Source organism: Danio rerio, chromosome 5 (assembly GCF_049306965.1).
Source record: "Danio rerio strain Tuebingen ecotype United States chromosome 5, GRCz12tu, whole genome shotgun sequence".
NCBI classification, from domain to species: Eukaryota; Metazoa; Chordata; class Actinopteri; order Cypriniformes; family Danionidae; genus Danio; species Danio rerio.
Window position 1 is genome coordinate 31,690,001 of NC_133180.1, and position 27,656 is coordinate 31,717,656.

General features: G+C 35.4%; 1 protein-coding gene across 1 annotated transcript in view; it reads left to right on the forward strand.

Moving 5' to 3' along the window:
- The window catches only part of zzef1 (zinc finger, ZZ-type with EF hand domain 1), a 73,101-nt gene that overhangs the window by 34,870 nt on the left and 10,575 nt on the right, over nucleotides 1-27,656 (forward strand). The window contains exons 35-52 of the mRNA XM_009301579.4: nucleotides 1-42; nucleotides 1,602-1,864; nucleotides 2,091-2,260; nucleotides 2,389-2,512; nucleotides 4,930-5,102; nucleotides 5,241-5,521; nucleotides 5,881-6,055; nucleotides 6,152-6,284; nucleotides 7,991-8,223; nucleotides 10,493-10,810; nucleotides 10,975-11,075; nucleotides 12,701-12,836; nucleotides 12,910-13,269; nucleotides 15,099-15,242; nucleotides 15,333-15,501; nucleotides 17,361-17,459; nucleotides 20,438-20,603; nucleotides 23,384-23,534. The exon at nucleotides 1-42 is cut by the window's left edge and continues 124 nt beyond it. Of these exons, the coding sequence (XP_009299854.1) occupies nucleotides 1-42; nucleotides 1,602-1,864; nucleotides 2,091-2,260; nucleotides 2,389-2,512; nucleotides 4,930-5,102; nucleotides 5,241-5,521; nucleotides 5,881-6,055; nucleotides 6,152-6,284; nucleotides 7,991-8,223; nucleotides 10,493-10,810; nucleotides 10,975-11,075; nucleotides 12,701-12,836; nucleotides 12,910-13,269; nucleotides 15,099-15,242; nucleotides 15,333-15,501; nucleotides 17,361-17,459; nucleotides 20,438-20,603; nucleotides 23,384-23,534 (3,238 nt within the window). The remainder of the gene's footprint in view (nucleotides 43-1,601; nucleotides 1,865-2,090; nucleotides 2,261-2,388; nucleotides 2,513-4,929; nucleotides 5,103-5,240; nucleotides 5,522-5,880; nucleotides 6,056-6,151; nucleotides 6,285-7,990; nucleotides 8,224-10,492; nucleotides 10,811-10,974; nucleotides 11,076-12,700; nucleotides 12,837-12,909; nucleotides 13,270-15,098; nucleotides 15,243-15,332; nucleotides 15,502-17,360; nucleotides 17,460-20,437; nucleotides 20,604-23,383; nucleotides 23,535-27,656) is intronic.

The window sequence follows — 27,656 nt, forward strand, 5'->3', positions numbered from 1 at the left end:
TCTCTGCTTTGGCTGTTACAATGCCAAGAAATACCCAGACAGGTAATACACACAAAAAATGAAAACATACTTCTGGCAGACTTTGAATTTTAGAATAATCTTGTTTATTATTATTTTAAACCAGAAATACTGGGTTTGTCTTTATGCAGATATTTAGATTTACAAAATTTAAGTGCTAATGTCAACCAGTTCACTCAAATTGAGTTTAATTGTTCAACCAAGCCAAGTTAAGAAGCAACATGCCATTGTGAATGGATGCATTAGGGCTGAACACTATATCCTTAGGGCATGGATATCACAATATATGCATCTCTACAATAGTCACATCGCAGGATTAGATTAGATAAAGATATTATTATATATTTTTTTATTTATTTTTAAATAAATATATATATATCACAGCAAAACCAAATATCACAATGTCAGATTTGTCCAACATTGTGCAGCCCTAGAATGCATTGTTTATAAATACTAATATTTAAAGTTACGTCTTTGATCATCGACACTCATCCCACTGTTTAGAGCAAGCAACATTTTCAACAAAACATCTGGAAATTCTTTTTCTGGAAATCTGGAAATATTTTTAAAGTTCAAAGTAATTAAATATGTTGTGTAAATTCGAAGAAGAAGAAAAAAAGCACAGAGGTCTAAAATAATGTTCAGAGACAAAGAATTAAACAGACTAATCATTATTAAATAATAGTAAAGGAGAACAAAAATTTTGATCAATTTTAAAATATTTGTTTTGTGTGTTTATCAGGGTATTGGCAGGGTCTTATAATTCCTTAAATCTCAAAAGCTAAATTTTAGGCATTTAAAAGTCTTAAATCTACTGAAATGTTGTGTTATAGGTCTTAAATCTTTTTAACAGGTCTTAATTTTCTTTTGTTCATGTATAGCTACCCAATCTAGCCATTAACACCCATGCAATCGCCAACAATCTATTTCAGTCAAACTTTTAACTTTTTATTTTGAAATTGCATTTAATTACTTTCCTCACATTAACATTTGCTTAAAGGTTCTCCATTTATTTACTGCTGCGGCTACTGACCTGACCTACATAAAATTTTTATTAATGTAGACTGAAGTAATTTAAAGCCATATTTTGTTCTATATTTAGTAAGGGTTATAGGGTTTGTGAATGGATATATTTGGAAATGAAAAAAATTCAAGCTAAATTATTATTATTGTATTATTAAATTTTAATATTTTTGATAAATTTAGTAAAAATATTTTTTTATTGGGATATTCAAAACAAATTTTTAGCATTTAGCCCTGTATAAGTCTAAAATTGATTTTATAATGGTCTTGAAAATGTCTTAAAAAGTCTTAGATTTAACTTGGTGAAACCTGCAGAAACCTTGATATAAATAAGGACACTTGCCAAAGCATACAAAACAGATTTAGTTTGTGTCTACTATAATTTATGATGAAAATGTCTAGTAGTTTTGTTGCTTAAAAAACTCCCTAGAACAAAAGTAACTGTAAAAAGTAAACAACTCATTTACACATGATTTTGATGCTTGAAACCCCCTTTTATTAATTTATTAATAATAAACATCATGTTCATTGATTTTTTTTTTCTTTCTCTGTGTCTCCAGCCATTTACCCACCCACCGCATCACTGTATACCCAATGGTCACCATCCGCATCAGTGACCGCCACAGACTCATCCAGCCCTACATCCATAACTACTCCTGGCTTCTTTTTGCCGCTCTCGCCCTGTTCACCTCTGAGCTGATCAGCGAGAAAGCACAGGATGGAGAGTCTCTGGATGATGTCACCCTGGGTAATGCTAGTGCTCTGCAGACCCAGTGCTTCGACATCATCAAAGAGTGCCTGCTGAAGGGACAGACTGGGAAAGGTAATCAACACATTTGTATAGGAAGTCAATGAGGGCATTTACAGGAATGTGCTTAAAGAGTTAGTTCACCCAAATAATGAAAATGTGAACTGGAACTGAGCATGTGAACTGGGACATTAGGTTATTCAATAAATTGATTTTTATCACGTAAGCATCCTCAGTAATGTCGCAGTTAAAGAGATGTGCCATTATTGCGTTAAGTCCTGCATGCTGTTGTTTTCTGTAGGTTTGCGAGCCTCTGCTCTGTTGTCTCTGCTTTCTTCAAACGAATCGGCCACAGTGAGTGAGCTCTGTCCTGCGACGGCAGGTTCATCTCAGGACATCAGCAGCACAGACACCTCTTCACTACCCAGCAGCACAACAGCCATCTGCTCGCCTCCACTGCCCAGAGACAGAGTCAGTCACTGCACAAACAAACATTACTAATACATCCCTTGACTGCAGTCAGAAAAAGTGTGCTTGGCCTTAAAGGTCTATGTATAAAGATTCATAAATATCCTTCTCAAAAAATAATCTCTCTTTAGGGAGGAGGAGAAGGTGATGAGAAGAGGAGAAGAAAGCTGGTCTCTCAGGACACCTCAGACTCATCCTGTGCTAGTCAGACTCCCTCAGTGTCAAGTGAAGACACACTGTCCCCTGGAGTCAGAGGTGAGCTCTCTTATTTTTCTGTAAATGGATGGTTCACATAAAAATGAGGATGCTTTTAAAGGTGCTGTACGTAAGATTTTGACTCTTCTAAAGCATAAAAATACCATAATATATTTGGAGATATTTAAGAAACATGCTAGCTAAGTGAACATTCTTGTTTATCTGAAAAACAATGCTGAAGTCCAATATTCTGCTTTAAAAATGTGTTTTCCTTGCTGGAATGTCTGTCTTTGTTTTGGTTAGTTTAACCTGCCCACTGCCAGTTTAGCCAATTATATTCCAGCACCCGGGGTTGCCTTTGTGGGAAAACCGCTTATGTCATTCGTTCATTCATTCATTCATCATTCATTTAGAAAGGCTCTCATAGCATGTGTCCATGACTGAAATGCGACCTTCGATGGACAGTAGCAGACTCCGAAATGAGACGCAGATTCAAAGTTCCACATAAGGTTATAAATTAGCAATTGATAAAAAAATATTATGAGTGTAAACATTAGGTAAGCAGGTTACATTGTAACCCTGTATCCTAACAGCACTCTACGTGAGGAAGACGACCGGAGGAAACATGACATTAGCCCCTTTCACACATACAGACCTTTCCGGGAAATTACCACATATTATGAACATCTCGACATGCAAAAGTGTTTCTCTATATTTTTTCATTGAAGTTGTTCACAATACTGATCATCCACAGAGTTTGTAATGTAGTCAAATGTTTACAAATTCAAGCGCAGCCGTTTAAAACTCATTTGTGGTGAATGATGTCACAATTTACCGGTATTTTGGAATGGATGTGTGAACGGTCTTTTCTGGAAAAATTCCGTAACGTCCTCGCCTGTGTGAATAGCGTTATTTAAATACTGCCATTCGGAAGCACAGCATATGCACTCACTCACGAAATGATAATGTTTACAACCTTATTAATACATATTAATCCTTTTTAACAATATTAAATGTACATGCTGATATACATATTGTCAAGATCTGAGGTAAATCTGCTGCTGCTTTCAGTAGTACACGTCAAGTAAAATGGCATTTAAACTCACATTGTTTGCATTTAACACTGAACAAAGCACATAAGGTGTACCTGAGGTAAACAGCACTGTCAGTTTGTCCTGTTGATCAGCTGCAAGAAATAGAAGACACTTCTAATATATAAATTTGAGGTGTTAAAACAAAAGAGGTTAGAAGAAAACTCCTTTTAAAATGGAAAAACCATCCCATCATGTACCGTTGCTTTTATTTAGAACACGATTTAAGTCAGGCTTTAGGCTCGATCGTCAGACTCGCTCCTGTTGGTTCTTAATCTGGCTACCTGTGCTTGCGTTTGTTTTGATCCAGGAATGCAATACCTAGTTCAACAACTGGGTGTCAAACTTGCATATACAGCACCTTTAATTTATCCTCATCTAAACTGTAAGTGACTTTTCTCTTCAGTATAACATTAAAATAACATATTTAGCTGAAACTGTGGGCTTCGTTTAGTCTTAAAGGCCATTCAACCATTATTGAATCAAAATAAATCAAGGAAAAATTAGATCTTGAGGTCGTCTAATGTTGAATGGGTTTAAATGGATATAACATCCAAAAATACACTGCATGAGTCAAAATGACATTTTTCTTTTATGCCAAAAATCATTAGATTTTTAATTGTTGTTGTTGTTTGTTTAGTAATATGCATTATAATAACTTAAAAGCTTTAAGGTTAATTTTCTCAATATTGAGATTTGTTTGAACCCTCAAATTCTAGAGTTTTAGTAGTTGCACCTCTGTTGCCAGATTGCTTTGTATATTAACAAATCTACATTTATAGAAAGCTTATTAATTTAGCTTTCAGATAAGGTACGTCTTAAAGTATTAAAAGTTGAAAGAAAAATGTAGAGAAATTTAAGGTTCTTAAAGTATTAAAAAGACTTAAATTCTACAATATTTTGCAAGGTATTACATTTGATTTCATTATTGATTATGCAATGTATGGTTGTATGTTATCAGGATGCTGTGTAGTTTATGAAATCAATTAAATCCCACTAGATTTGACAGCATGCTGCTTTGTTTACTGCAGTAACCAAAGCAATACCATTATTTCAGCAGTATTATAGGCCCCAACCTGCTGAATTAGCTAGATTATATAGATCATATTTAGTATATTAATAATGTTTTAGTTTTGGATTATTTTCTTACATTAATATTTAGTAAAAATACTGTAAGTTAAAATATCTTGTTTTCCGGTTGAAAAGTGGTTATATGTTCCTAAAAGGTATGTAAAGAGTTGTAAAAAGGTCCTAAAAGGTATTGAATTTTACTCTCTGATTCCTGTATATATAGTACTCTGTTTATGCTGATAACTGTATATATTATGTACATATTTGTATTTCGCAGTTTATGGATTTTTATTTTTTATTTTTCTTCGGTTTTAGGTTCTGAATCAAGTGGAGACACCATCACATCTCCTACCTCAGAGAACTTGGATGCATATAAAGAACAGGAGGAAAAGACAGCCCGGGGGCCTCTGCAGGAGCATGTGTTCGCCGAATGCTCCAGGGAGAGGATTCTGGGATTGCTGGCAGCCATGTTACCTGCAACCAAACCGGTAAAAACAAGCTCTCAGAATAGTTAGACAATAGTTAAAAAAAAGTTTAACATATAACCTGAAATCTGTTTTGTCTCTCATTCATATTATACCTCTGTATAACCTTATACTAATATACATGTAATGAATGTGCTATAGGGCAGCCCGCTGTCATTGTCCAGCCTGAGCCCCATCCTGCCTCTGCTGTTCAGAGTGGTGATCTCCAACGCTGGCTGTCTGAATGAGACGTATCACCTGACCCTGGGTCTTCTGGGACAGCTTCTGTTGAGGATCTGTCCTGCGGAGGCTGATGCAGCTGTGACCGAGGCTCTGACGGACAAATTTGAGCTGCTTAACCTTGGTGATGGAGCAGCACTTGATGTCGCTGGCTGGAAGACCACACAATTGCTTTTTAGTCTGGGAGCTGTGTGTCTGGACAGGTATGGTGTGATGGGATGTTCAACATATGGTTAAAAAAGGATGCGTTTGATTTGAATAGGGAGATTGAGCTAATTCGTGCTTACAAATTGTAAAACTGACCATATAGCACGTAATTAATGTGTTAAAGAGGCTTAGTATTGTTTTGTTTTGTGTTGGAGTTTAATATTCGAAGTCATTCATTAGAAAGAATGCATTTAATTGTGCATAATAGTTTTATTAGCTGATTGTATTAGTCTTGTTGTGATAGCAGTACATAATATTTTACTAGTTTGTTGGGCTTGCTGACTGAAATTAAAAGTTTGTGTACATATGCCCCATTTAAATGATTGTGGTCATCTTCTGCCTTTTATTATTACAGTCGTATTGGTCTGGACTGGGCCTGCTCAGTGGCGGACATCCTACGAAACCTAAATGTTTCCTCCCAGTGGTGCACTGTTTTGGCATCTTTCACTGACCACTGCATCCTGCAACTACCACAACATCTCAAGAGAACAAACCTCTTCACACTGCTGGTGCTCGTGGGCTTCCCTGAGGTACGATAAAACCATTGATACTTGATAAGCCTTTTCACACTGTGCTTAACCCTGGATTATCATCATTCCTAACTCTTGTTTTAACCCTGATTGTAGGTGCTGTGTATGGGCACTCAGGCTGTGTTCATCGATAACGCCAATGAACAACACAACATGATTCTGCTCAAACACTTCACAGAGAAGAACCGAGCTGCTGTGGTGGACGTCAAGACTCGCAAGAGGAGAACAGGTGTGATAAGAGCTGTCAGCAGGTCACACTCATCTGTCAGATAGTCTCAGCTGTAAAAATACCGGCACTGCCATTGAGTTTAAAATCCCATGACTGTCATAGATACATAAACACACCTTCATTTATGAAGGGTGTTGGTGCTTTACACTTGTGTTGCCCATTTTTTGCGCATCTTGAGTAAACATACTGGCTTCTAAGGCTTTAAAGATAACAGAGCAAATATTTGGCCACAATGCTCATTTCTCAGTAGTAAAACAGTCATGTGCTTAAAAAAAATAATCCATGTTTTTTGTGTGTTCAAACTGTTTTTCAAATTTCAGTTCTGTCAGTCATCCACTGAAAACATGTAGCATTGTTGATTATAATGGTCATTTTTTTCAGATTTTGATAAAGACGTCTTTTAAAACATGAAAGCATCCTGTCGAAAATCAAACAAAAAGTGCTCAGGGGTAGCTTAATTAATGTGTTGGTGCTTTTTGGGCAAGGGATTCATCAGAAAAAACGGCAATTGTCGGTTCAAGGCACTCAAAAATGTGGAAAAAATAGTAAAAAGTCTTTTTTTAAATGGCTTTTGCTTGATTAGCACTGTGAATAAAGGCTTTTTAATATTTTTTACACATTTTTTCTTTGCCTTGGACTAATTTTTGCTGTTTATAAAAATTCTGTATTTTTTTCACCGTCCACTTAATCCAAATCTAAAGCTAACTAGCAATTTAGTCACCCTCAAGTGGTTGACTTCCTAGTATAGTGCTTTATAGTATTGTTTTTATGCTCTACCTGTAATCATTAGTTTTTTCAAAAGTGTGTTTAGATTTGTAAATGTTTTAATCAAACATTTGCTCTGAAGTTTTAAAAAAAGTGTGAAAAAATAATCACATATTCCTGAGTGAATTTTTGCGAATGTAATTTAAAATGTAAAAAAGAAATATATATAAACTATTAATTATTGAAAAATACTTTATAGTATATAACTGGGGTTGTCAATCGAATGGTCAATCAGTGTCAGTCAGGTTTCAACTTTCTTAAAAAAACATCTTTTGTCAAGAGTTAAGTTAAAGTTCTGGAACCACTTGAGTATAAGTAAATGGTGAGTAAATTTATGTGACTAATATCTTTTAAATTTTCACTTTCTGCCCTCATTTAATGAATTCTTTATTTGAGTTTGCACCAAACCCAAAGGGAACGCATGACTGTCTTTACATTACTCCTTTTTAAATCAATTAATTAATTATTAATAAATTACTAACAAGTAATAAATGACATCAATTCCTCACCTTTGGACTTTCATAGTACTCAATAAATATATATAAGAAAATCGAATATAAAAACAAAATTTAACTGAAAATACCTGGCAGGCAATCCTTTTAAAAAAAGTTTACATATCTCACAGTTTGCTATGGCAATGTTGTTGTCATCAACTTTTTATTACCTCCAGAACGCAGAAATACTTCCGCTTTCTGTTTAATTGCTTCCGTTTTCTACTTTGCTGGCATTTAACCAATAGTGCCTCTGCAACAAAGTGAATAAAATTAATAAATAATGAGAAAGTCATGATTGGGAGATAACATTTGATTCCGATCTAGTCTAACCCAGCGTTACAGCTTTTTTCCCGAAACACCTATAACTTATGTCACTTGAATGGCAAATCAAGCAATAATAAGAAAGTGTATTAATGCAACACTTGATGTCTATATTATTTCCCTCAGTGAAAGACTACCAGTTAGTCCAAGCCCATGAGAGTAGCAGCAGGAATGATTCAGAGTCTCACGAGGGTCAGGCTGTGTCTCCGAACTCAGCACACCTGAGCCACTACCTGAAGAACTTTACCTCCATTGTGAGTTTCCTGCTCCAGACAGGGGTAGAGAGCAGTGCACAGGACGCTGTGGAAGCCACCTGGGTGCTCTCTCTTGCTCTTAAAGGACTCTACAACACTTTAAAGGTATTTTTTTCTTTATTTAAGTATTTCATTTTAAATTCACTATACACCTTTAGCGTTGGAGAAATCAGAATGTTAATGTATCAATCTATACCAATAATTACAAATTTATAAATATTTGTAATAATTAATGCAATAATTATAGCTTAAAACGGTAGTTCACCCAAATAACAAATTTTGCTCGCTGTTACTCTCCCTCAAGTGTTCCCATACTTTTATGATGTTGAACACCAAAGAAGATATTTTGATGAAAGCTGGAAACCATTGTAACCATTGGCTTCCATAGTCGAACCAAGTCAATGGTTACAGGTTTCCAGCTTTCTTCAAAACTTTGTATTTTGTGTCCAACAGACGAAAGAAAATCATAATGGTTTTAAACAAGCAAAGGGTGAGTAAATGATGACAGAATTTTTATTTTTGGGTGAACTATCCCTTTAATAATAAACCTTGCATATACACTCTTAACACACTGATTACACATTAAATATATGCACAGACACATTTCAGAACATTCATTTTATTTATACACACACTGGCTATGTTCAAAGGAAACCAAATAATCCTTTGGTAATTGGATTGACTGCTCAACTAGACTAAAAACCTTCATGGAAGTGCGTCAATCGTTCCAATTGAGCTTGATCCTTATTTTATTGCATAATAAATGTAAGCACAAAGATTCATGTGCTTGTTGTCTACTTATTAGGAGCAAAAATATTTAAATATTAGCGAATAAAAATTGATGGTTGTAGAATAATATGTGTAACTAGCAAAAAAGTCGGTATATTCGTGCAGTATACGCATACCAGAAGATCAGATTTGTAATCAAGCTTGAGACATAGAAACACACACATCAGCCCAATTGTTAAATTATTTATTGTTCATGTAAACACAGTTTTTGTTAGACTTAGCTGTCAGAATGATTTCAGTACAGTTGTCAATGTAAATGGCCATTTAATGCTTTTATATTGGTTCCACTGTCTTGAAATACTGAATAGATTGTTTGATTGGTGGTTTATTTAGTTTTTTGGTGTTTGTTAGTTATCGCTAGGTATCGTTTGTTTTTTAAATGATAACAGCCGTTTTGCTTTTGCACTGTACACTTACACTGTATATTGTGAATTCTAAAAAATTGTGTTTTATAAAATTATTAAATGTTTATTATTATTAAAAACTAGACTAAAACATAGTGGTTTGAGGGACTGTTGTAAAGAATTGCAGTTAATACATATTTTGTGGCTCCAGTGTGATCCCTAAAGGTGCTGTATGTACATTTTTGACTCTTCTAAAGCATAAAAATATTATAATATGTTTGCAGATATTGAAGAAACATGACAAGGAAACATTCTTGTTTATCTGAAAAACAATGCTCAAGTTAGATATTCTGCTTTGAAAATGTCTGCTCCGTGCTGGAACAGCTGTCTTAGTTTTGGTCCCTTTAATCCACTTAATGCCTGTTTAGCCAATTATATTTCAGCATCCTGGGTTGTCTTGGTGGAAAACAGCGTATTTGAATCATTTAGTCAGGAGGGCTCTAAAAGTGTGTGTCCGCGACCGAAATGTGACCTCTGGTGGACAGTATCAGAATCTAAAATGAGAAACAGATTCAGAGTTACACATGAGGTTATTAATTAGAAAATAATATAAATATTATGAGCATAATTAAAAGGTGAGCTGGTTACATTTTAACATTGTGTCTTAACAACATGTTAGATTATGAGATTTGCAGTAATAAGCAATTTTCCTCCTACCAGAGGAAACACGACAGAAATTTAAATACAGCCATTCAGATTCACATAATAGTGCACTTACTGCACTCTAACGAAATGGTAAGGTTTACAATACATCTAATAAATGCATATTAAACCTCTTTAACATTATTAAATTTAGATGCTGAATCACTGATATGTGTTGGCTTGCATTGAGTCAAAGCTCTAAAGTTCCATTTCAAATGGTTTATTTTATTTTCAAGATCTGATGTGAATGATCTGCTGCTTCTTTCAGCAGTATGGCAATAAATTTCACGTAAAATGGCATTCAAGCTGTTGCTTTTAATTTGAACAGGACTTTAATCAGTCCTAAGGCATCCTATAGGCATGATCAGGCTTGTGCCTATTGGTGTCGTCAATCTGGCAACCTGCACTTGAGTTTCTTTTGAAGCAGAACTGCAATACCTAGTTCAACCACTGGATGTCAAAATGACATACTGCACCTTTAATGTGTTTAACCAATTGATTAATTATACCAAAAAAATGGTGACCTCTATGTCTTGCAGAAGCATGGTGTGGATCAAGCCCAGGAGGCCCTCCAAGGCTCTGGCCTCATGCAGCTCCTGGTTCGAAAATGTAGCAAAGGTACCGGTTTCAGCAAGATGTGGCTTTTGCGAGACCTAGAGATCCTCTCCATCATGCTGTATTCCTCCAAGCGAGAGATTCATTCGATGGCGGAGGACGCGGACACTGAGACAGATGGAGAGAAGGAGAGAGAGAAGGAGCAGGACTCTGACCACTCCAGCTGCTGTGCTGATGATGCCGACCCAAACAGACCAGATCCGTTGGAGGGACTGGACGAAGAGACCAAGATCTGCTTCCAGGTCAGCCTATAGACACCCTGCATCTCAGCAATTTAATGTTGTGTTGAGTGTTGTAATTGCTTTTCAATGATTATGAACTTAAGGGCAGATGATTCACTGAAATGCAATGAAGGGGTGATGATGTAGAGGAAGAGTTATTCAGAGCTCTAATATTATCTTGTTAGATTACCCATGATGCTCTTAATGCCCCACTGCACATCCTGAGAGCCATGTATGAGCTTCAGATGAAGAGAACAGACTCTTTCTTCTTGGAGGTGCAGAAGAGGTGAGTTGCGTTTCACTACAGTACACAGTCAAGAATTAGAATTTGTTCGCAGTAATATTGTGAGTTTATTTTGAGCTCCAAAATGTTCTTACCAGAATCCAAATTTATATACGAAAACATTATCATTGTCATTGAGATATGCATGTATATATCAAACGATAAAATTGACTAAAATTACACAAATCTTTGTTGACTAAATATATTTGGTTTAATTTAAGTGTAATTGAATTTAAATATTGTATACATTCATTTATACAAAAAATTCTAATTTAAAATTAAATAAAAAAGTCTCATTAATATTTGGAATATAGCTTTTCCATTGACAGAGCTTGAACCTAGCGTGAGTTAGCTAAACTTTAGCCGTAGCTTAAATGACGCGTGACGAAACCACTTGTCACGAAAACGAAAGCCATGATTATATGACTTTACGATTGACCGGTTTAATAGCATTTAATATACAATATAACTGAGTAAATTCTCTAAAGGTCAGTGAGAGGCTTTACCCTTTCAGTTCAGCGAAAGCACACACACAGGAGTAAATAAAATTAGATCTGAGTTTACCTTTGCTGAATTTTGAGATGATTGTCTGGCATGCTGATGGCTTTAGATTGGATTGTTGTGTGTGCGTGTGTGTGTGCGTCATGCATCACACAATAAGATTTTTTATTTATTTTTTTAAACTTTTTTTTGGTTATGCTTAAAATGAACACTCAATTGAGTACAACCATACAACATTTCAAGGTACTTTTGAATCTCAATGTGTGACCTTACCTTAAGAGATGTACAATTTACGTACATTATTGTCAGGTGTACTAACTTCACAGTACTCAAATTTTGTTAAATTATAAAAAGAAAAATAGCATACTTTTTGTAAATTAAAATGAAAGCACTATTTACATCCAGGGTGAGAATGCATGTCATAATATAATTCCTTCCAGAATAATCTTAAATGACCATCTTCATTATACACATGGGGAAAACACACAATACAATATTAATATATAATATAATATATATATATATAATATAATATATAATATTAATATATATATATATATATATATATATATATATATATATATATATATATATATATATATATATATATATATATATATATATATATATCAGTTGAGCATCTTCTATTTTTATAGCAAAAAAATCAGGTCTTCTAACTAAATATATTCAGCTTATTTTCCCTAGGAATATATCCTTCTTTAAGTTGATTGCAGAAGTGATTTATTTTTCAATTGTTTATATCTTAATAGTTGCATATATCCAATTATTTAAGGTTGGTCGATCTTGCTGTACACCAAGATTAATTCTGATTGGATATTTTCCAAAAAACATCCCTCAATCACATTCTCGTCTCGTTTTTATTGGTCAATGAAAATGTCAGTATATTTTTATTATAGTTGTCGTCATCACTATTATTTTATCTAGTTTTTGTTGGTAAAAACTTGTTCATAACGAAAATTATGGCAAAAAAATTTGACTGACAATTAATTATGTTCTTTGTAAGTTATGTTTTTTTTTTTTGTTGAAATGTTATTACTAAATTTTAAAGTGTGTAATTCGTCGACTTTCTCTCAAATAATCATTTTCTGTAAAATGTCATCTCCCAGGTTTGACGGCGATGCTATAAAAACCGACGAGACTATTCGTACACTGGCGCAGAAGTGGCAGCCATCTAAAAGACCTCGTTCTGATGAAAGAAGCACAAAGGCTGTAGATACTGATATTATTATTGTGCCCTGTGTGGTAAGACTAAGTGCAAGATTTAACATCCACTTTGTGATTAAAGTCAAAACTAATTCAGTTTTTTGACCCTCAGTCTAAACCCACCCGGTGTGAACGAGCCACAGAAGAAACGAATGTGGTCACGCAGAAGCTCATCACTAACACAGAGAGTGACCTGCAACTGAGTTATGCCAAACAACGGCGCACAAAAAGCTCTGCTCTGCTGCATAAAGAGCTGGACGCCCGCAGTAACAAGGCGGTACGTCAATATCTCTTCAAGGTGAACGAGGCCATTGCTATCCTGTATGCTCGGCACGTGTTGGCGACACTGCTGGCCGATTGGCCATCTGATACTCCCATCAGAGAAGAAGACCTGGAGTTGAGTGGAGCTTCTCACATGGCCTACATACTGGACATGCTCATGCAGCTTGAGGAGAGACCCATGTGGGAGAAGGTAAGAAGTGAAAAAACAAAACATTTATAATAGGGCTATGCAATGTGACAATATATAACACTGAATGAGGCTAAAATATTAAAAATAACACTGAATGGGGCTACAAGTTTAAACAGACTAATAGATAGACTTACAGACAGATAAATGGATGAACAGACAGACAGACAGACAGACAGACAGACAGACAGATAGACAGACAGATAGATAGATAGATAGATAGATAGATAGATAGATAGATAGATAGATAGATAGATAGATAGATAGATAGATAGATAGATAGATAGATAGATAGATAGATAGATAGATAGATAGATAGATAGATAGATAGATATTATAAACTATAATTGATTTATTTTACTGAAATAATATTGTGACGCATGTTGTTGTCAGGATATGAGATGACACATCTTAATATGGGATTACCGTCATAAAGCCAAGCCCTAATTTATAATAATACATTCATTCATTCATTTTCTTTTCGGCTTAGTCCCTTTATGAATCTGGGGTCGCCACAGCGGAATGCACAGCCAACTTATCCAGCACATATTTTACACAGCAGCTGCCATTCCAGCCGCAACCCATCACTGAGAAACACTCATACACTCTCATTCACTCACATACACTACAGACAATTTTAGCCTACCCTTTCACCTGTACCACATGTCTTGTGAGGAAACCGGAGCACCTGGAGGGAGCCCACATGAACACGGGGAGAACATGCAAACTCCACACAGAAATGCCAACTGACCCAGCCGAGGCTCGAACCAGCAACCTTCTTGCTGTGATGCGAAAGCACTACCTACTGCGCCACCGCGTCACCCTATAATAATACATTACATACAATTTTTTTTAGAATATATCTTACTTTTTTATTAACATGGAGTAACTTATTATATTGCTGTTAAAGCTGTGCAACCACAGCATGCACAAAGCACTCACAATTTTGGTTTAGTGCTAAATGAGAGAAACATGGAAGTGCATTACCCACATGCAACTGTTTTTTTTTATTTTTTTAATAGAAGAATAAGATTCATTAGGTTCACCATTGATAATAAATGTTGTTTATACAGTACTCAATGCCGCTATCATTTCTGTTTGTCAGTTGTGACCTATTTTCTGGCAAATTTGTAATTACAGTATATGGGTTGTTGACATGGCATTGCATTTTCATGGTCACATATGACAAAAATGAATATAATTAGTATGGTTATCATTTAAAATGCAGTAAATAGTTAAGCATTTAGGAATACCTCAGCATCATTTAAAAACTGTCTATTTTAGTAATCAATTTTTTTCATCCATACATTTCTAAAAAAAGAAAACCATGTCCTCCATGTGTAACGCCATATGCTCATTTTGAATCAGCAGTTCCACTGAAAACTTAAATTATTGAAGCATCCCATGACTGAAGCTCCCATGTAAAGTATTTGTCCCAGAATTTTTCACATATTTGGCTTTTTTTTTGAATCACTAAAATTTTAGTTGTCCTAAAAGTTGTTTTCCTTTAGTTTGACATCCTTATTTATTGAAAATATCCAACAGGTCCATGAAATCGTAATAAATAAATATTCTTCATAATTGCATATAAAATAAGTAGCGTTATATAAAGATAAGCGTCCAACAGTAAAGATAAATTGCTCTCCCTTAATTTGAGTGAGAGTTGTTTTTATTAATTTATGCCACAGTAAAAAAGTTAAGGAATTGATGTAGTTAATGTCCCCTTATATTTTCCCAAACATCACACTTCAAACTACATAAATATAACATATATAGCATTTTTACTTCCTATTTGTCAACCACCCATTTGCTTTGAATGTTGGAATTGTCAGATCTTGCAGAAGGTTCTGAGGGGCTGCAGCCAGAGCATGCTGGGTAATCTGTCACTGACAGCTTGCCAGTTTATGGAGGAGCCTGGTATGGCAGTGCAAGTCCGTGAGTCCAAGCACCCTTATGACAACAACACTAACTTTGAGGTAACAATCAAGTTTCTTTCTGTGCAGTAAATCATTGAATTCTGCTTGAGTTTCTAGGTGCTTTCAATGTCGTTCTTTGTGTTGTCTCAGGATAAGGTCCACATTCCTGGTGCAATCTTCTTGTCGGTGAAGTTTGACTCGCGCTGCCACACAGAGGAAGGATGTGACGAGCTCCTGATGGCCAGCAGTAGTGACTTCCTGCAGGACCTGCACACGTTCAGCGGGTCTCACCAGAAATGGACTGACTTTGAGATTCCAGGTGAGTTTAAGAAAGTTTGATTGTTCATAATCACTCAAGACCTCTTCTTGATTGAAATGATTTGGCATGACCTCAATAGAAAGATTCACATTAGACATCTCAAGAATACATCTGAGATGAAACCTTTTGCAAACAGTTCAAATATTCCTCCTGATTGTGTGCAGATCTGATTTATAGGAACAATTTTGGTGGCAGTTATTGCTGCCCGCAAACCAATCAGTTTGAACCTTAAATTGAAATTGACTTTTCTGTCCTGCAGCTAAAGCCGTTTCTTAAAATACAATTTGGAAAATAAATGATTTTGTATTAAGTTTCAAAGTGTCTCTTTTTTTCTGCACATTATTATACATCTAAAGGGAAAAAAATTAAAATAAATTAATTGTTGATAGTTTAATAAATAATAATTGTCAAGAGATTGTTAAGAAAAATATTAGTTTAATTATAACTTTTCTTTTGCCAGAGTGTCAATCGTTTTAAACAGAACTTAAAGTGACAGTTCACCTAAAATTATATTGGATTACCTGCATCTGTGGTCATTGGGGATTTCATATAATGGCAGTGAATGGTTATAGGTTTTTTTAGATTAAAATAAACGCATACAAACAAGTCCAAATCGATAGCCATCCTGATGACATACTGAAGTCTTGTAAAGCAAAACAATCGGCCCATGTAAGAAATTGAACATTTTTTTTACATTATTGCAGTTGTTGGTGTATGAATGATTGTAGTCTAGCTGCTTTTAATGACAAAAAGCATGAGTGCTGGTGACGCAATTACCAATATCTATCAACAAACTGCATCATCTGAGCTCCAGTCCAAGCAGACAGACTACAATTGAAGTTTATTTATAAACAAATTTTGAGAGGAGCACGTGTTTATGATTGACCATGGCTGGTCCCGCTAATACTAACGCTTGATTCACCAATCAGTTCCTAACTCACTATAAATAACCAGAGTTTTTTTTACTTCAGTTATCTTCGCCTTGAAGAATCCCCCCTTCCACCCCTACTCCTCCACCTTTCCTTTAAAGGGTGGCGCGGTGGCCCAGTGTTAGAACTGTTGCCTCACAGCAACAATGTCACTGGCTCAAGTCCTTTACAGGTCAGCTGACATTTCTGTGCGGATTTGACATGTTCTCTCTGTGCTTGCATGGATTTCCCTCGGATTCTCCGGTTTCCTCCCACAATCCAAAAACATGCGTCATAAGTCAATTGATCAATCTAAATTAGCACAGTAGTAGAGCTCTTAACCAACTGTATATCTCTATATAGCAATTTATAATCTATCATCAGCCTTGACTAAAGGGGGAGTTCTCGAGACCTACCTAAGCTCAAACTCCCCTTTTGCCCTGCAAACGGGAGAGCGCCCCAGCTTGAGGATCTTCTGAGCTCATGGTTCTCTCCTGGGACAGCATGCCAAACATGCTTTATAATAAATCATCAACTACTGTAAGTGTGAACTCTTGAATATTGTAAATAATGTTCAGTTTCTAGCACGGACCAATCATTTTGCTTTACAAGACCTCAGTGTTTCATCAGGAGCCATGGCTATTGGTTTGGACTCGTTTGTATGCATTTATTTTTAATCTAAAATGACCTATCACCATTCACTACCATTATAAAAAATCACCAAGGACCACAGGTTCTGCTTAAAATCTCATTTAATGTCCTCTCCTACATCGTGAATGAGTTAATTAAAACTACATTTTCATTTTTGGGTGAACTATCTCCTTAAGAAACAAGATCTTCCCTGACTTTTTAGATTGTCTGTGATAGGCTGTAGACTAATTTTTATGTGAAGAACTGCCTGAAAAGTCAAAATCATGATGTTAAGAGTTATTTTTTCTCGTTCTCCTCTAGGGGACACCCTGTACTTCAGATTTATATCAGATATGAGCAACACTGAATGGGGCTACAAGTTCACTGTGACTGGTGGCCATCGAGGACGTTTCCAGACGGGTATGCATTTAAAGATTTATCCTTTTAATATCTGTCTTCAGTGTCCTCCAGCCACCGTTAATCTTCAACCTGAGCTGTCATCATCTACATGTCTGGTTATTGTCCTCTAGAGTCATGCCCTCTAATAAGACATGGGAAAAAAAATGCCTGCCTGATTCAGTGAGCTTCACAGTAATGCCATCATTTTACGTGACGCTTGCATTTCTCCAGTGTTTTGGGCTTGTAACGTCGGCTTGTGAGCTTCATTTGCTCATCTGTGTGAGAGTTAGTGGGGGGTCGGTGTTCATGGCCGTGTCTCTCAGCATGTGGAAGCTTTAACAGCCACACAAACTCAACTTCCTGCGGAGTCCATGGCCCTGCAGACCCTCTGATCACATATCACACATCTAAAATTCATTAAGGCAGTCGGTGGAGTGGATTGGCATGGTTTTGGCAATGACCACTGAGCTGCTTTTCTGTAGAAGAATGCTAAGCCACACATCACAAACACTTACTGTTAAACTATTATGATTTTTTCTGTGATTGCAGTCTAAATACTGAAAGATGCAGAATTTAACATTTATTCTGGATTAATCTTGCTAAATATCAGCTTTTATATTGTATATTTCTTTGATGTGTTCAATACTTACAGTATTTCCACCACTGTATATTTTGCCTTTATTTCAATTAAAGAAAATATTTTAAATCTAAAATGTTTTAATTATTTTCTTTAATTGAAATAAAGGCAAAATATACAGTGGGGGAAATACTGTAAGTATTGAACACATCACCATTTTTCACAGAAAACATTTTTAAAGGTGCCATTACCAATTTCCACCAGATGTTGATGACAACCAAAGAAATACTTATAAAAAAAGAAAACAAACCTAATCAGTTTACAAATTAAGTTATATGTAATAAAAGTATATAAAAACAGGAAAAAAAAATATTGAACACATGAAGAAAGGTGTAGGAAGGCAGTGAAAGCCCAGACAGCAGCTAAAATCTCTCAGTAGTTATTCAGCAACCCTCTGCCCTTCATCATTGTAAATGAGTATTGGCTGCTTCAGTCCAACATCTACTGTACATTAGCAGGGTGATGAAGATGAAACCAGTGTGGACATTTCAGCAAGACAAGATCCAAAACACAGGAAACTCTTAAAGGCTTTCAGAGAAAGAAAATCAAGCTGTAGAATGGCCCAGTTTATCACCTGACTCGAATCCAATAGAAAATACAAATAAAGATCAGTTTGGATTGACGAAACCCACAGAACCATCAAGATTTTTATACTCTGTTGAAGTCTGTCAAAAAAATCACACCTGAGCAATGCATGTGACTTCATTCTATATATGAGAGTCGTCTTTAAACCCAATAAGAATACTTATTTCTCACACTGTAATTAAAGAGAGTTCTGTTTGAAATGCAAAAAGTCAACTCTAAGCTTTTTAACTGTAGTGTATGTGATTTATATACATTAAACATTATTATTTGGCGTTATTTTAAATGTGTACATTTGCATTTTCATTTTAAAAACTTATTGTGGTAGGTGAATGCCATTTTATGTTTGTTCTTTCCTAATACTGTGTGTTGCTTTAATATTTATTTTTTCCTAAATTAATTTGGAAACTATTATCAAATATTAATAGAAAATATTAGGCATGTTATATTACATTGTTTAGACTCTTAAAATAAATCTTATTTAGTAAAACTGTAAGTAAATATTGGTTAAGAAATATGATAAACTTTAAGAAAAAAGATTAATTGATAAAATTAGTCTCACAAGCTGAACTGAAATTAATCAAAGCTAAAGAGATATATAGAAATATAACAAATAAAAACAAATTTAATTATACAAAAAAATAAAAAAAATAAAAAAATCTATAAATGCTGTAAGAATACATTAATATTACATTAGATGAAGTCAAAGAGATGGGCCAAATGAGAATAACCAAGAGATAAATGCTAAATAGGCCAAATAAGCAAACTCTAATATTAGCCAAAAGGGTGTCAATATATGAAAAATGTAAGAAACATTTGTGAAATGTTCCTCTTGTAAAATGTATTGCTTACAACCTATTTGAAACATTTTGTCATGTTAAACATTAAACGTTAAACATTTAAGCACATTCATCTGTCCATGCATGCATTGAAAAACAAGGGAAAACAGCAGAGCAGTAGAATGCTGATCAATGATTGATCATGACTGTTAGTAAGCAGTAGCACTGGGTCACAGGTTGCTTTGAATTCTTCTCCTGTGCCTCGTTCACCTTTAATTAAAAAAGTAATAGGCTTTTGCAACTTGTGCTCCGTTTCTGGTCTTATTTGTCTATAATGGAATATCTAATGGGTTTTCCAGCCATGCAAGCAGTGCCTAATTTATATGGTACACCAACTCATTTGTTTTTACATAGAAGTATACAAGTCAAAGAAAGCAGTTCCATGTGTGAATTAGAGGTATTTAAGAGTTATGACTAGACACAGTTGAATGATTACTGCAAGAATTACAAGTTTTTTGTATTAAGTTTTTGTATTAAGCTTTTATTGTATAAGTTTTATAAAATGTTAAAATATGTAAATGATCAATTATTTAAATAAATATTCGCTTATTTGCATACATTTCTAACATAAAAATCAGAATTTTGAAAAGTTGGGTTTAATTTTTTTTTTACTACACATTAGTGTTTTTACAGAGAATATTGTATATATGTTTTCATCACCCCCGTAATTCAGAAATGTAGTTTTAGTTCAAAAATGCGGAAGAAAAATCTAATTTTCGGAAAACAGCTGTTAAAAAGTGTGTATTGAATTGACATGTACAGGCAAAAATTAATAAAGTGCGACAATAGAAGGATGTTTGGAGGTTTGTTTGTTTTTTTCCATTAGGCGGAAAAAACACTTCATAAAAAGCCTAACTTCTCAAAATTGACATTAGCATGAGAAAGCAGTGTTTTTGCCTGTAGTGTCTCACTTAAATTAGTGCACATGTTTGTTTCTCCAGGTTTTGAGATCCTGAAGCAGATGCTGGCGGATGAGCAGGCCCTCACTCATCTCCCGCTCCCTGACATCTGGGAGTGGCAGGTTGGTGTCGCCTGTCGTCAAACTGGAAACCAGCGCCTGAAAGCTGTTCATCTGCTGCTGAGGCTCCTCCAGTGTCCGTCCCAATGGTGTGTTTTTTCCTACCTTTCGTAACAGCTTTGACTGCATGCGGTCGTTATACCAAGCAAAAGCAACCATTTTACCCTGCAGTGCTTTGTAGCTGTTCCAGTATTTTCGTGAATGTCCATTCAGAGCCTGCATCTGTCAGGTCACTTCTGCACTCTGTGGACGGCAGGTGCAACTTGTCCCAGTTAAATAAGTCTCAGGTGCGCTAATCTACCCCTCACTTTGCAGCTTTTTGGACATTATCAAGCATGTCACTCACTTCGAAAAAAAAAAAAAACAATACACATCTTCAGTGTCTAAGGCCACATTTACGTGTTTAGATTTTGCCTCATGTGGCACAGTAGATGCAGCTCACTTACTGTAGATGTACGCTGAAAAAAAATCACATGGAGTTCAGTTTCATGCCTCAGTCATATTTGGAAATTGATTTGATGTGAATTGGACGTGCTTAAGTCTCTGCAATGTTGGTAGGTTGATCGGATTTTCACCTGTCAATAAGAGTTGTATATCATTAAAAAAATGGCAGGGTATGTTTCCTGAATCTTTTTTTTTTTGCGCTGTAAAAACATGAGTTGTTCTAAATACAATCATGTGTGTGCGCTTTCTCCAACTGTCAAAAAGTTTAAAAAATGCAGAGCTTTCATCACTAAGCGTAAAACCAGGATATCTGCTGGGCCTTAAAAAGGTCCTTAAAAAACAAAATTTTGCCTTAAAATCTTACATTTGCTGAAATATTGTCTTGTAGGTCTCACATCATTTTAAATGGTACTTAATTTCCTTTTTATGTAAAGTGACCCAATCAATCTAACACACATCCAGTCACCAACGATAAATCTCGAAACAACATTTAGCAAGTCTATATTCATAGCTAAAATTATAATAGTCTGTTGGGCATACATTTAATTTTTTTAAAAGTATTGTTGAAACAAATGTATGTGTACAACCAATGTTTTAACATTATTTAAAATATCTGGCTAAGAAATAACTTTTTTTTTTCTGCTGCGCCATTAAAAAAATGTTTAGCCCTGTATACATGAAATTTCATGTTTCTTGGTCTTAAAAAGTCTTAAATTTGACTTGGTAAAACCTTGCAGAAACCCTGAAATCATACGCCCAACGTCTTGCTTTGCAGTTTTTAAACTTTCCACTTTCCAAAACAACAGAAAAAAGCACTCGGTAGCGCAAATAACTCTTCGGTGGACATGCAACTTTAGGCTGTCATTACATAACGGAGTCCTTTATGAGTCCTAACCCTTAAAGTCTGCGTAAAACAGAACTTGCTATGGCTTTAATTTAAATACGTTGATGTACTGCTAACTGAAACGGAATATTAAGTTGGGGGCAGGGCTTACTTTTGCATCATTCCCTTATGGCAAACTAAAGGTAAAAGGGGCGTGGTTAACAATATTGTAACTGAAGCCATAAAACAGACAAGAACAGGGAAGCATCACCACTCCAAACGCAGAAGCAAATGGTCAGACTTTGAAGATTGCCAAAACAAACTTTTTTTTTCATTGAAATAACTTGCATAGATTAATTGTTCACCTCAAGAATGACAATGTGCGCTAACAAAATAACCATGAGACTTTAAATCTCATCTACAAGGATGAAAAAAGTTTTTATATTGTCAAGTGGCACAAGCATGTTAATGATAAGAGAGAGAGTGCATCCCAAATCGCACACTTATGCACTATTCTACACCATTTTGTAGTATAAAAAATGTAATTAGTGTGTTTACACTGAAAGCTCAGAAAAAAGAATAAGTGCACTATAAATACCTGGATATGCAACAGTGCACTTGTTCAACCATTAAAAAATAGATATGTTGGGCACCACACACGCTCAACGGGGCTTTGCTCAAGTAATGGAAGGGGCGCAGCTATCAGGTACAGACGTTTGATTACTTTATTTTCAATTGTGAAAGCAAAATTGTCCTACAAGAGTGATACTAGTGCCTCCCAATGGTGAATGCCGTTATACTCATGGCAGGTATTATTTAACAGTTTGGTAATTTATTTCACTAATTTGGCAATTTCAATTAATTGCACAGCCCTAATTCACAGTTAGTAAAAAAAGGATTAGTGCTCCATTTGGGGTGACACTATATTTATATACTGTGCTGTTAAGTGTGTAAGTGCATAGTGTATAGTGTGCCATTTGGGACACAGACTGAGATTTACTGAATCACTTTTTAATGGAGGTACTTGTTGTAACCTACTGCCATTTTTTTGATAATGTCTCTACGATAGGCCTAAACGAGTCAAGGTACAAGTACAAAAACACACTCACAAAATATTACTGAATTATCATTTAAAAATTCAGTGTGTTTTGACTTCTGAAACTCGAATCCTTTAATCACCTTTTTGATGAACAGCAATATAATGTTTCCTCTCATTGGCGGTTTTCCTCAGATGCACTTTTTGAATGGTTTATATCAGCTGTGGCATATTCATTCATGTCTTTTGTATTGCTGAGCATCCAGATTGACACAGCTTTTGCATAATATATCTGACAGTGGCTTTCTGCCTTGATTGTTCCCATGACAACAAGGTCACATGTCAGGGTGATTTGCATGATTTCCATGGTGTTTGGACACAGTTACATCATCATCAGATGGAGAAATGGAGAGCTGGACCTCTGCTGTCAGATGCAAATGGGCACCTGCCCAGCGCCAGGGGAACTTTAATCCACCACATAGTTCAAATGCTGTATGAGTAATGATGAAGCCAGGCTCATTCAGAATGTAATGAGCTCTGCATCTGATTGTTGTGCTTGTACACAGGGCTTGTGACCTGACGCTTCTGCGGCCGCTGTGGCAGCTCTTCACCACTATGGAGAGTGGTTTGTGTCAAGATCCTACCAGCATCACGGTCCTCCTTCCTCTCCATCGCGCCCTCACGGAGCTCTTCTTCATTGCTGAAGCAAAAGCCATGGTGAGAGACTAGTCTCCTTATGTTTTTCTCAACCTTTTATTTTATGAACATGATCTTAAATCATGCACCTTTACCACAGATGATAATAGTTCTGATTTAAACTAAAACCCATTTGAATGACAAGAGCCTCATATAGAATGAAATATCAATTCATTTATTTTTATTTTTCTATTTCTATCATTGCATTCCTTTCAAATATTTGCATTATTTATTCACACGACCATTCAAGACTTTAGAACGTTTAAGTAAAAAGTAGACTTTTATTTAGTACACATTAAAGCAGAGATGCCCCTAAGTTGGCCCATTAGCCACCTTTCCTCTATCGCCTCTAAAGCGAGCATGCCAGGGCCAGACGCGTTTCCACTGTCACTTCCAGGGCCTGATTGGGCCAAAGCAGGGCTACCTCGGGGCCAGCGGCTGGCATTTTTCCACCCGCCGAATACCTTAGGCCACAGAGGGCCAGCTGTGGCTTCTGGGCAGAGTGAAATGAAAGGCGAAGATTGGCCAAGTCTGGTAATGATGGCTTTCGCCATTACACTAGTATTCCGATCGCACACAAGAACATGCGCCAAAATAAATAAATAAATGAATAAGGGAAAGAAAAACCTATAGCTGATCACTCTAAGATTTATCTAGAGCTATTCCATAAAACATCTTATTGGCTAGGGATGTTTTGCTAATGATCGCCCTCATGTTTCCCTTTTAAATATAAGGCTGTTGCATAAAATAGTAAAGCAGTTTTAATTTAACAAGTGATAGCCTAGCCTATTTCTTTTCTGAATCCTCCTTGATATTTCAATAGCACATAATAATCTTTACACTATTAGAGACACAGCAGCCAGTAACTTTAAGTTGTTAAGAGTTTTTGTCAAGTTTAAAAGGTGTGTTTGTGCATGAAACATCCATGTATATCTGTGAGAGAAACCGGCTGAGACAGCGCTCTCTTCACAGCTCTGTTGATGCCGCGAGCGACTGGGTTTCTTTCTTTATTTTGGAGTTAATACAAAACATGAATACAACAGAAAGACATAAAACTTTACAAATTACATGTCCACTTTGGTAGGCTCAACACATATATCATATCATATCATATCATATCATATCATATTTAGATAAAATAGCTTAGCCTATTTTGATATCATTTAAAGAATTAGAAATTTTTAAAAAAGCATTTTGTAGGCAAGTGAAACTATCAGAAACTACCTTTTTTTCTGTAACCCAGTCCTGGGCATCTTTACAAATGGATTGGGAAAAAATGCACGTTAAAAAAAAAAGTGTTTAATGTTCTCAAACAAATGTTCATTTTTTTATATGATGTGGTAAATTTTTTTAATTAAATTTTAAATGTAGAACTTTCATTGCCTTTAACAGAGATCGTCATTTCTAATTTGACAAAACATTTTTTGTTTATTGGTTTTATTGTTAAGCTACAAAAAAAAGCTAATTGAAAGCTAATTGAATTTTTTTTTAATTAAACGTAAATTAATCTGAGTGCTCAAAACGTAAATAATGTCACTGGACGAATAGAGGACGCAGAAGACACGGGCAAGCAAATCAGGGCAAAAAAAAAAACTAATGTACTGTAACTCCATTCTGTTATAAATAAATTTTTTTATAATAAAATAAAATCTCTAAGTTCTGTATAAAATGAAAAAAAAAATGTGTGTGTGTGTGTGTGTGTGTGTGTATACTGTGTGTATATATATATATATATATATATATATATATATATATATATATATATATATATATATATATACTATATTAGTGAATATAAAGCAATATTTTTTTGTTATTTTTAAATATTATTCATTATATTAGGCCCAGTAGCCTTAATAAAGTTCGGTTTTCGGCCCTTCCTAAAATAAAAGTTTGGTCACCCCTGCATTAAAGTGACAGTAAATATATGTAAAATGTAACAAAATATTTCTATTTCAAATAAACGAGGTTTATTTGAGCTCTGTTTATGTAGGAACATTATTATTTCACAAATGTTTTCAACACTGCTTCAAATTTTTTAAGCTTTCAATCAGTGAATCAGACTAATTATTAAATGATCATGTGACACTAAAATGTTCCTCATAGTTTAGTTGTCTGCAAATGTATATAACTTATAAAAAATTAACATGGTAGAAAAGACATATTTTAAATAAAAATTTTAGTTTATGATATTGCTGATTTACTTATTAAATGAACAGCATAATTTCTTTGCATAATTTCTGTGTTTCTTGGATTAACTATTTGTTTTTTATTTATTTATTTATTTATTTATTTATTTATTTATTTATTTATTTATTTATTTATTATCGACCAGTGATGGAAATTTTTCCTAGGTAGGGCTCACATATATGGTACACATTTCAAAAGAAACACACACACACAACACACACCTTTGGAATACGATAATATCTGACCTGAAACAGAAGACATGAAGTCATGCAGGATCCTGACAAAACCACATGACTTATTTAAAATATTAATTGCAGTTGGAATAAAAGAATTGCTGTAAGCGTTCTATTTGGCCTGTGGAATTAATTTGATAATTTATTTTGCTGTGCATTTAGGGTTCCACATGTACAGTAAATATTTAACAGATATGAACTGCTTCGTGAGCGACACAGTGGCTCAGTGGGTAGCACTGTCGCTTCACAGGACCAGAAGAACCAGATGGCATTTTTATGTGGAGTTTGCATGTTCTCCCCGTGTTGGTGTGGGATTCCTCCATGCGCTCCAGTTTCCCCCACTGTCCGAAGACATGTGGTACAGGTGAATTGAATAAACTAAAGTGGCCGTAGTGTATGTGTATAAATAAGTGTGTATGGATGTTTCCCAGTACTGGGTTGCAGCTGGAAGGGCATGCGCTGTGTAAAACATATGCTGGATAAGTTGGCGGTTCATTCTGCTGTGGTGACCCCTGTTGAATTAAGGGAATGAGCAGAAGAAAAATGAATGAATAAAAAAACTGCTCTGTCCTTCATACACCATTGTTAAAACATATGCGGTCCTTTTTGATGCCTTTTGTTTTCATAAAGTGACGCATCTGTCTTGTTTCAAAACTCCAGATGCCCCGTTAAGTTATTTATCCTGGCATCCGACAGTAGCTTTTTGTGGCAGTCCTGCATTCCTAATTAAATCATTTTGTTTTTGGAAACATCGATCAGAATTTGTAAGTGGGAACATTTTATATCGAGGCCAGAAATCTGGGAGGCGTCCAGGTGATGCACAAGTAATTGATTTGTGCTGTCATGAGGAAGCAGTTTTGTGATGATAAGTGAAAAACTGGACTGGAGAGACTAGGGTTTTGTCTGTGCAAGAGTGTCTGTTAAGGGAATTTCTCATATTCATCTTTAACTGTCTGTCGAGTGTGTTTGTGTCACATTTGTGTCATCAACTCACATTTCAACATAATAAAAACGTACAGTCCTGACATCAGTCTTAATGACAGTGTTTATATGGTGTAGAATGCGAGTCTACAAGACTTCACAATCCTAACCATTATGATTGACTGTTGATATTGCTGGCCATGTTTACCAAAGGAGGATCTTCAGCTCAAACTCTGTTTAACCAGATCCTATACACTCACCGGCCACTTTATTAGGTACACCTGTCCAGCTGCAAGTTGACTCAAATTTTTAATCAGCCAATCACATGGCTGCAATTCAATGCATTTAGGCATGTAGACATGGTCAAGACCATCTGCTGCAGTTCAAACCGAGCATCAGAATGGAGAAGAAAGATGATTTAAGGGGTTGGTTGTTGGTGCCAGATGGTCTGGTCTAAGTATTTTAGAAACTGCTGATCTACTAGGGTTTTCACGCACAACCATCTAGAGTTAACAGAGAACAGAATTTGGCACCAACAACATGAAAGCATGGATCCATCCTGCCTTTTATCAACAGTTCAGGCTGTTGGTGGTATACTGGTGTGGGGGATATTTTCTTTGCACACCTATGGCCTAATAGTATCAATCGTGTCAACACCACAGCCTACCTGAGTGTTGTTGTTGACTATGTCCATCTTTTTATGACCACAATGTACCCATCTTCTGATGGCTACTTCCAGCAGGATAACACGTCATGTCATAAAGTGTGAATCATCTCAGACTGGTTTCGGGAACATGAC